At 28.8% G+C, this 11,054-nt stretch overlaps 1 protein-coding gene across 2 annotated transcripts; it reads right to left on the bottom strand.

Moving 5' to 3' along the window:
* Positions 1-2,453: 2,453 nt before the first annotated feature.
* On the bottom strand, positions 2,454-5,527 carry LOC137806978 (putative polygalacturonase). 2 transcript variants are annotated; one of them, XM_090300587.1, is made up of 6 exons: positions 5,297-5,527; positions 4,343-4,660; positions 4,063-4,183; positions 3,768-3,942; positions 3,607-3,677; positions 2,454-3,485 (listed from the first exon to the last, which is right to left on the bottom strand). In XM_090300587.1, exons 3-6 carry the CDS (start codon positions 4,085-4,087, stop codon positions 2,827-2,829), a joined length of 930 nt encoding a protein of 309 aa, XP_090156713.1. In that variant the 5' UTR covers positions 4,088-4,183; positions 4,343-4,660; positions 5,297-5,527; the 3' UTR covers positions 2,454-2,826. The 2 variants fall into 2 exon arrangements, with proteins under 2 accessions (XP_090156713.1, XP_068463484.1); XM_068607383.2 differs by having other exon boundaries at positions 5,301-5,527.
* Positions 5,528-11,054: the final 5,527 nt, after the last annotated feature.

The following is an 11,054-nucleotide window of genomic DNA, read 5'->3' as shown; positions in this document are numbered from 1 at the left end:
TATAGAATTAAAGAAAATTAGTTTTTTATAAAATATTTTCTTAACTGAATAAGTTTTTATAAAATATTTTTTATTATATATAATTAAAGAATTATTAAATTTAGAAATTAATCTTTTATTAGATATAATTACAAAATTAAACATAACTTTTTTATTTTTAATACATTAAAATTATTTTAATTTTTTAATAAACCTTAAATAAATCATAAAACTTTAACCGAAAACATGTTTAAAAAGAACACTGAAATCTAATATTAAGTGAAAACATAAATATGACGACCTAATTTAAAAATTATGTAATTTAACAACATTAAGATGAATGAATTATCTATGATATATAGTCTCACATGAGGACTTTCTTCATTGTCTCAGTGAACACTGGTAACACCCAAAAAAATACATCTAACTATTATAATAGAAGTTCTACCGTTTTCATACAAACTTTGAGTTTTTTAAAATATTCCTATTAAAAGAGTATGGCTCGTAGAAACACAAATATTTACAATATAAGGATTAAAACATCCTAAAGTCTTCTAATACCTCCTACATTTATATGATCATCTGTTCGTGTACGTAGTAGCTCAAACACAACAAGAAAAACAAGGGTAAGCTAGTGAAAATAAAATTTTATAATATACACAATTAAATCAAAAGAGAAAAATCAAATTACATAGATCAATTTCTCAATTATTCAATTTTTTTCAAATCTCAATAATAAATTAATCACATAAATCTCACATGGATCTACAGATCCAAAATAGTCAACAAACTACGTTTTCCGAAAGATTTGTATTAAGTAAGTCCTACCAAAGATTAACACCTGATCCAAAGATTACCAGCGAATCCAACAATAAGGATCGAGGTAAGTTCAATACAACTCAAGTCGTGCATCTAATATTTCACGATGTGCATAAACTCCCACATCATCTTATCACCACCTGATATCTTAGTATATGTGACTTAGATCATCAATGAAGCTCAAAGATCTGATATAGGCATTAATACTTAATACACAACAAATATCAGTTCATACATTATTTCAAGTGTATGAATTCAATTTCATACCATTTTCATCATACGATATCATTCAAAACGAAATCTACAATATTCAAAATCCCATTTAACATAAAAAAACAACACTTAAATACTAAACCATCAAAAATTAATATTTCTACAAGTTTAGAAAATCTGATCGAGTAGAAATGTAGCTGAACTCCTCAATGACAACGTGGCATGATCAGAATTTGGAATAGACGAGGTATGGGAGAGAAATTGAAGAGAGAAGGAAGAAGGAAAGAGAAAAAAAAATATGGTGAAGAAGGGGGCGGTGGTTTCCAAGAGTATGACATCGTCTCAACGAAAATAGACTATCATTGTCATTGTTTTTTTTATTTGTACAAAAAAAATCATGTACCTAAAAATATAAATTCAATTTCAGAATGATAAATTAAATTACGAAGCTTATAGATATATATATTTACATATGAATATAAGTGTTAATGTCCATGCACATGTTCTATGCAACAAAGATTCAAAATATAGTCATTCAAGTTGGTTCTCACTTTACGAAATGTGTGGACACAATACAAAAGGTGTGGAAAATTCTCCAATCATAACTATAGGCTCTCATTGTTGCTTATAAGATTTTTCTATTTGTTGTACATTTATTCTGGCATCATTGTCGCAATTGTATAACAATGACACATAAAGAGGGTAATCTAAAATCTACAGCTCAAATGACCAGCATCAACAACAACATTACCGTATGTATCATTGAATTAAAATTCTAATATGGTTGGATAACAATACAGCCAAGACATATATAATGTTATATCTAAATTGTGTGTAACATATACCAACAATGAAAGTGAATAAGAAAATAAAATGTTATACTTAGTTCATGGAGTTCAAAGTAATATTTTTTTTCTTGCAATCTTAATTTTGTTTTAATTTCATGTAATTTATTTTTGTTTTTAATCTTGGTAAATATGTTATTCTTATTTATAGTTTATGATCACATCATGACCATTAACATTTGTTGTAACAAAGATTACCATGAACTAAAACTAACTTTTTCAAAATTATAAAGAAAAATTACATAAACCAAAAATGAAAAAAAAAAAGTTAATTCGAGAAAAACAGAAAAACATATTTAATATTTTTTTCAATTGATAATTATGAGTGACCTGAAAATTATTATTAATTACTTTAATTACCGATATTGATTTACTAACTGAACCAAATGGTGATTTAAATTTATAAAAGTAATTAATATACTAATACTCATTATCATGCAGTTATAATTTCATGATTGACTTTTTTTAAAATAACTATATTAAAAATAATTTATAATTTGTCGATATCTTAAAAAAAATATGTTAACAATTTCTTAAAATTAAACTCTAAAATTACATGGATAAATAATATGAATTTAGTTTCAACTATAAATACTATTAATCACCTAAAAAAGGAAATTTCTTTAATTGAGACTCAGGGAAATTCATCACATGCTTTACAGTGAAATCACATTATCTCAAAGGACATGCACCAGTAAGAGTATATGAACTTGAGTCTTCTTGTGGGTACTACCAAAATTTCATTACACATGAATGAAGAAATGAAGCTGTACAACAAATATTGTGCTGCTTGCAGCAAGGAAGAATGGAAATCTTAGGATGGAAAAATGAATGATCCGAATATCTGTCTTATTTGAAAGAATGCGGCTTTATCTGATATAGGAATGGCTAATCACTTTTAAAAGGCCTTCAAGCAGGGAATTGAAGAATATGAACCTTTTTGTTGACAGAGGATTATTGTCACATCACATCACATGTCCGCAGCTTTTCCTCTGATACTCAGAAGGGAGAGACAATCCGAAAGGGTCTCAAGATCAGGACATGGTTTGGGAAGAACTGAATCTGAAAATCCAGAGATATTTGAACATTCCCAAGGAATGGAAGAAACAGAATTTATAGACAAATTTATATTGGAAAGGCATATGTTTGTGAAGGGAGATTCTTGTAGTCCGGCAAAGCTTCCAGCAATAGTGATGTTTGTGCCAATCATATCTTGCAAAATAATGTGGTCCAAAAGTGGAAGAGCATTGGGATCAAATTTGTCATCAGGATGAGATCCACAATAACCTGTGGCGGCCATTGCAGTGTATATATTCACCATTTCTATCCCTGATATCACGATTTCCTTCATATAACCACCTCTACCCCTCATGGTTCTGAATTCAATGCCACTCCTCGAGTTGTAAAGATGAACATTCTCCACAAGAATATTTGAAATGCCACCAGACATGTCACTGCCAAATGCAATAGTAGAGCCAGAAGAAGCTTGCAAATGCACCCTTCTGATGTGTACATTCTCAGTTGGCCTGCCATAGGCAATGCCATATTCGTCCCAGCCACTTTTGAGGGCAATTGCATCATAGCCCGTTTCAATGACACAATCCTCTATACAAATATGATCAGAAGAATCTGAAGACATTAAAGTTCATGAGAATTAGTTAAGTGAGTATTGATAACATTTATAATAAGATATTCAAATTCGTGCTAACAAAGTTGACTAAATGTAAAATCCATAATATGTAAAACACACCTGGTACCATGCCAATCGTATAAGGGGATTCTGGAGGAGCGGAGATTGAAACATTGTAAATATGTACATTGCTGTTGGCAATACATAACCAAATCAATATCACATGTTCTTTGAAAATAGATATTACTTATAGTGATGGTTAGAAGAAGCATGGAACATACCTGCAGTAAACTGGGTGGATGCTATATGCAGGGGCATTCAAGAATGTAAGATTTGAAACAACCACATGATCAGATGCTACTAATTCGATAATATGTGGACGGCTGTAGTTCAGGGAATGAGAGTTAAACAACTCCCACCATGCCAATCCCATGCCATCAATGATTCCACTATTACCTAGTAAAACCCAAAAAGATATGAAAATTCAAGTCATAAACATACGCATCAGAAAGATGAAAAATTTAGGAAAATCTGCTGGTAAGAGGAAAAAGAAAAAATGTTGGGAGTGGAAAAAACCTGTTATCACCACATCATCTAACATGTATCCATTTATTAAACTCTGATATCTCCCCCCTGGAACTTCAACTCCTCGACCATAAGAAGGTAATGGATCAACAACATCCCAGTGAAACGGATCCTACCATCCAAAACAAGAATAACATTGAAAAAAAAAAAAACAAGTAGAAAAAACACTTATCAGTAAGAGTAGAAAAAACAGACTGCAATGTGTTACATGTGCTATCCTCAGTAAAAAGGACAATGATCAAAAGTCAGTAAAAGAAAAAAGGTGAAATACCTGAGATCCAAGAATGACAGCACCTTTTTCCAAGAAGAGTGTCAGATGACTAGTAAGATTGAAACTTTTAGTCAACCATGTTCCTGGTGGCACATATAACTGAGCACCACCCTTGTCCGCAAATGACTTGAGATAGAAGATGGCATTCTGGAATGCAATAGTGTTCAACGTTTTACCATCCCCAACCGCGCCAAACTCCAAGATGGAGACAGTGTGCGGTCTTGGCTTTGGTGCTGGATTATGCTCACACTGTCTGCTACCACCATCACCATTGACTCTGACTTCATTGCTTAGCGACAGCAGCAAGAGCAATGCTACCTGAACAAGGAATTGGGGAGGGAAAATGAGAAAACATTGATGAGGGAAAATGAAAACATTGATTCACAAGATGTCCCACAAATACAATAATAATTCACAGGTTCCTAGGATTACTATATCCAAAATTGATTCAAGACAGAGATAAAGAATCTTGTTATATGAATAAATAATTCACTTCCCTTTACCAGTAAACATTTCCGTAGTTAATAAAGAGTAAAGTGGAGAAATTGATAGCAAAGGCAGTAATCAAAACAAAAGACTCTTCTCCTCAGTAATGATGAATGTAAATGTAAAAGTGTGTCTTGATGAATTGAAAAGGATTGAGAAAGACTTGGAAGAAAACAATAAGTGTTTTAAATTGCATTATTTGAGGGTCGAAATGAAAAGTGTGCAAGTTTTACAGATCATAGAGATTTTCATTGGAGTCTGCCATCACAGCAACTATCGGGCCTCTGAAAGGAGCAAGACCAAACCCAGATGGAATCAAACACGTTGCCCAATGGGGTACAGATATACACTCACTAATTCAAGCCTCTAATGTGTAGAAAGATTTAAAATTGAAAACAGATTTGGTGCACAGTTATAAACCCAACAGCAATATAAGACAACAAAACAAAATCAAGCAGAGAAACATACGTACTAGCATGTTCTTGGGTCAAAACTTGTGACAGAGGCACAAGGGACACAATCACCCAGAAAGAACCAAATTAAAAAGAATTGCAGGGGCAGAGAAAGAATATTGAAGGGGAGGAGCAAGAAGCAAGGTTAAGAGAAGGACAGAGACAGCTTTATGCAAGTTACTGAATATTATAAGCATTAATCATGTAAATGACAGACAGGAAAGGAGAGAATTAATAATCCTTTCTTACATGACATGGACGCACACTTTTATATATATGTTTTTCATACTCCCAACAGTAAATTTATTAGATCATATCATTCCACATAGGTAATTAATATTATAACTAATTAATATTTATTCAGTGTAGACATAAAGAGAAATCAGAACTGAAAAGAGACAAGTAATTGATACTGGTGATGATGATGATGAAATGTTAAAAGGTAAAAGATAAAAATATATATTAATGGACTGTTTTTACTTATTAAATGCTTAGAATTATAAGACTAATAATTATAAAACTAGATAAAATTATCTTTTTCTTTATATAGAATTATTTTTTATTTTCTACCAATAAATACAAATATATACTATTAAAGGAAATTTTATTTTAAATATAATAAAATACTAAATATGAATATTTTTTTTACTAAAAACATCAACTCTCGATTCATTGTTTTATAATAACTGACCTACTTATTTGAGAAATATTCATAATAAACTTTCTTTATTGAAATATTTGATATAACATAAAAGTCAAGTTAAATATATATATATATATATATATATATATAAATATATATATATATATATGTGTGTTAAGTACATTACATTTTTCAAAATGAATTTTATCTGACTTTAATATTTTTTTAAATATCTTTTAATGGTAAATTGTCATGTATAATAAAATTATTAATTTATACAATAATTTATTTTAAAAAAATCATATGCATTTTTAATGATTTAATATGAAATATTTTGTTATAGTTATTTTTATATGAAAATATAAATCAAATCAAATGTTATTTATTTTCAAAATTAAATATTTATAAATAAAAAAATTAATATTATTAATGTACAATGTATTCGAAACTAACATTTCATTTATTTGTTTGAGTAACAACAGGTTTAGATTCTTTAAATATAGAAAAATCCGATAAAAAAAGAATATTCAACAAAACATAATCAATAAATTTAAGTTTACCGGAAGATTAGTCAATAAGCAACCTTCCGCAATAACAATAATGTTGTATATATTAACTAAATTTATTAAAAATATAATAAATTCCTTTTAATGTTATAACAAAATAGTTGTATGCAAAAAATAATACTTAATTGTATATAATTTAAATAATGATAGTAATAGTATAAAAATGATGGTTACACCGTTGTATCATTGACTATGTTTGATAAATTAGTTCATTCTATAATAATTATTGAGTTAAATGTTTTTTTTTTCTTATGTATTCAAGTGAAATTAGTTTTTTTTTAATTTAAACTATAAATATTTATAGTGAGAAAATTATTATAATAAATTTTTGTATACTTATCAAATATTATTTTAATATAAATTAAGATGTTAAAATATTATATTAATACATCAGTAATATATTATATAATTTATGTTAAAAAAATCATTTATCTGATAATATTATTTTAATAATTTTCTTATTATAAATATATTAAATATATAAAATTTATACTGAGAAAAAAAGTAATTTAGTGTTCTAACCCATAACTATTTTTGAAATGTGTGCAAGTGTTTATAAGCAAGTACATGTGAATTTGATTTTGGCAACCAATGAGACACTTAGGTTAATGAGACTCTTAGGTTGTAGAAGATGTTTGGTTGTCTGAGGTGGCACACGTGGCAAGAGTGGAGAGTGGAGAGATAGAACACGTAAGGAGGCAGTGTGTGAAACGGTGGGTGAGGGAACAAGAAATGGAATAATAATGAGGAAATGCATGTGGAATTGACAGAAGAGAAAGGAGAGTGGACCCCACACCAATCACCAATCATGCTCAACATGCTAGCCTGGCGTGCCGTCAATTTATAGATAACTCTTCTTATCAATATAATAATAATAATAATATAACTTTCTTTCTTTTTAATACAACTGCTACTACTTATTCATTTATATTTTCATTTATTCAAACTTTCCAACTTTTATCCATACAAATTAAATCCATATACTTACATTTCATTTTTCATTCAATGTATTTTAAATGAAAATTCTTTCAAACTTTTAAACTATACAAATCACTTTTCATCTCTAATTCCTTCTTTTTGTCTGTCATATAATTTAATACTTATTCATCTCTTTTCCTAATATATGAAAATATGAAAATAATTGCATGTCTTTTATGCTAATCATAGTACATGTTTTTTAGTGTTCCTTATAGGTCGCATCAATTTAATTATATGTTTTTGGCTTTCCTATATTTGTATCTTAATTTATCCATAAATTTCATCTTAGCACTCTTTTAATCAAGTAAATAATTCATTTATTAAATTAATGTAATTAATGTTTAATGATAGCGTGACATCCTGATCTACAATCGCGTGGTTTTTTTATGTTAAATATTAAATTAACAGATAAATTAAAACCACATATTAGAACAAAGTCTTACAAAATTAGATGGTCTAAATCCATAAAATTGAAAAAAAAAATCAAACCAGAGTTTTACTTAACATTTTTACTATTTAATGTAATATATAAGTTGTCTATTTTTTAAAGATATAATCAAGCATTAAATGAATTTTATATTAATATTTTATTTATGTCCAAAAAATCTCAGAACCAAATATTGCATTTGTTTCACCTGCTATAAATGTGAAAGATTTCAAATGAAACACATTACCTTTTATTTCAGGGAAGCAATATAAATAAAGGAATTTTTTAATCAGAAGCCTTTTATTTTCAGTAAAATATATCGTATAATATTTCTTCTGGTAACGTACTGTGTTAAACTAATTATTAATTTGTTTTTAATCTTTAATAAATTTATTTTATGCATGTATATTGTTTTTCTTCTTTTATAATATGTTAAAAGAGAAAAAGAAATGCGAATAAAGTTGAAAAACAAAGTTATAAAATACGAAGAAAACAATAATTTTTTTATTGTTGACTTTTTACGAAATTTTGAAAAAAAGTTTAAAAAAATGGAACATGAATACCATATATATATATATAATCATATTATCGATTCTGTTTTTAATGTAATTATTATATTTACATACAAAAAACATATTTATATTATAATATAATAAATAATTTAAATAAAAATATTACAATAATAAATAAAATTAATTTATTTAACTTTTTATTTTATAAAGTAATTTATTTTGATATATATATACATATATATTCTTTTAGAATATAAAACTTTTATTTATTAATTTATTTATTTATTTTATTTTATTTTAACTCTATCTTTGACATTCATTTGTCTCAGTTACCTACTCCTTGTATTAAGGGAGACATGATTGTTATCCGGATTAATGAGGCAAATTACTTGGCTGGTTTTGAGGATTGCAAGACACATCTTCATGCTGGAGTTATTCTATTTAAGAGGAATAAACCTCTCACACACCTGAATTTAACTAAAAAGTTGCAGCCAATGTGGAAAGCTTTTGGATTGTGAAAAGTCATTCCTCTTGGGAAAGGTTTCTATGAGTTTAAGTTCGCTTCTTTAGAAGACATGCAATGGGCCCTCAGGATGGGTTCCTTAAAGTTATCTCCTGGTTTATTGAGATTGTTTGCCTAGACAAAAGACTTTGTTCCAGCTACCATGGAGAGTACCAAAACTCAGGCCTGGGTTAGAATCTACAAATTGCCTTTGGAGTATTGGAAACCAAGGGCGATATTTTCCATCATCAGAGCTCTTGACACTCATTTTTCTTTGCATGAGCATACTATGAGAAATAATAGGGGTATGTTTGTTAGAGTGCTGGTGGATATTGATCTATTGTCCCCTCTCCCCGATCACCTTTTGGTTGAACATCTGAACTTTGTTTTTGTAGCTGATGTGGAATATGAGTGACTCCCTCCATTTTGCTCTCACTGTAAGATGATTGGGCATGACCTTGCTTAGTGTCGGGTGATTCATGACCAGGGTTATGTTACTGGGCCTCAACATAAACCTTTTCAGAAGACAATTTATGATGAACGAGAACAGGGGAGGACCATGATTCCTAAACAACGTAAAGAGTATCGGAAAAAAGATCCGCAGCCGAAGCTCGTGGAAGGCCTCACTGATAAATTGAACATTGATGTTCCTGGCAGGGCTAATGCATGGTCACTCTTGAATCACCTTGCTTATGATAAAAACAAGTGGAGTGGAGAATGATTTTGCAGATATGCCTCATCTTGAGGATGCCTCGGATCATGATGGTAATCCTTTGGTTAAATTGATTAAGTTTGTTGTGATAACTTTTTCTATTTGAATGATATGACGTATGAGGAATTATGCTAGATTTCAGGATAAGATTGATGTTTCTATGACTATTTCGATGATTAAAGACTTAACTTGTCTAGTGGGAAATTCGTCTAAAGCTTTAATGAAGAATGATATGTTAGATTTTAACGTGATTAAGTTTTTTTGTATTAATACTCGTAGTGGTAATGTTCTTCGTCCTCTTCCTGTTAGATGTGAGTTTCCTTCACCAGATTGGGTTAAAATTAACATTGATGGGGCTACTAGGGGGTATCATGGTCTTGCTACTTGTGGAGGTATTTGTCGTGGGAGTATGGGGGATTTTATTGGTGCTTTCTCCGTGTTTCTTGAAGTTCAGATTGCGTGGTTGCTGAGTTTTATGGAGTTACACATGCTACGGAGGAAGCTCAAAAGATGGGGTACTAATGTCTGGTTTTGAATGTGATTCTGTCTTGGTTTGTGTTGCGTTTACTGTTAGGACTAATGTTCCGTAAATATTTCGTAATCGATGGAATACTTGTATTAATTACTGTGGGAAAATCGGGTTTAAGGTTACTCATATTTTTCGTGAAGGAAATGAATGTGCTGATAAGTTGGCTAATTAATGATTTATTAACCATTTCATTGGTATAATAGGTTTCCATCTAGTCAGTTTTTAGAATTCTTTATTTTTTTATTTTTTTTAATAATATTTTTTCATGTAATGACAAATGATTGTTGTTACTTGAGGTGTCAGCCTAACTGAGATGTCAAGTTGTATAATGATACCTAACATAAAAGTTTTTATATAAAAATAACTCTACCTTATTTTTTTAAATATTATTTTATATTGAAATATTTTTAAAATTTTATTTAAAAAAATATTTTTAATATAGAAAATTATTTTATTACATCAACCACATTTGTTACACAATTTTATTCATTTTTCACTCTCATTTCTTCCTTTTTATTTTTCTCCCACATTTCTTTCATTTTTTAAGGATAATAACGGGATGACGAGTTTAAGTATCTTTATCCCAAAATAAAAACGTATCTTCACCTGATGCATGAGATTTTTTTGTTTCAGTTATAATTCTATCATAGTATATTTGTACTTATGGTTGTATTCATTTCTTATTATTTTATTTTAAATATTAATTAGATAATCTTTAAGAAAAATAAAAATCACATAAAAAGTATAATAATATCAATGATTTAAAAGTCAGAATGACACCTGTTTTCTTTTCTTCAATGCCAAATATCAATAATAATCCTATAAACATCAAAATAAAGTAATGAAGATTTTATATGATTTGAATACTTAAAATTGAGAGTAAGAATTTGTATATCAAAGAAAAA

Source organism: Phaseolus vulgaris, chromosome 3 (genome assembly GCF_051622355.1).
Source record: "Phaseolus vulgaris cultivar YP4 chromosome 3, ASM5162235v1, whole genome shotgun sequence".
NCBI classification, from domain to species: domain Eukaryota; kingdom Viridiplantae; phylum Streptophyta; class Magnoliopsida; order Fabales; family Fabaceae; genus Phaseolus; species Phaseolus vulgaris.
This window is presented reverse-complemented; position numbering and strand designations above follow the sequence as displayed.

Excerpts from the sequence above, each read along its gene's own strand:
- LOC137806978 (XM_068607383.2), bottom strand. Across the intron at positions 4,184-4,342 it reads CTGTCATTCTTGGATCTCAG|GATCCGTTTCACTGGGATGT; the intron begins GTATTTCACCTT and ends TTTGGATGGTAG. Across the intron at positions 3,678-3,767 it reads ATCCACCCAGTTTACTGCAG|CAATGTACATATTTACAATG; the intron begins GTATGTTCCATG and ends TATTGCCAACAG.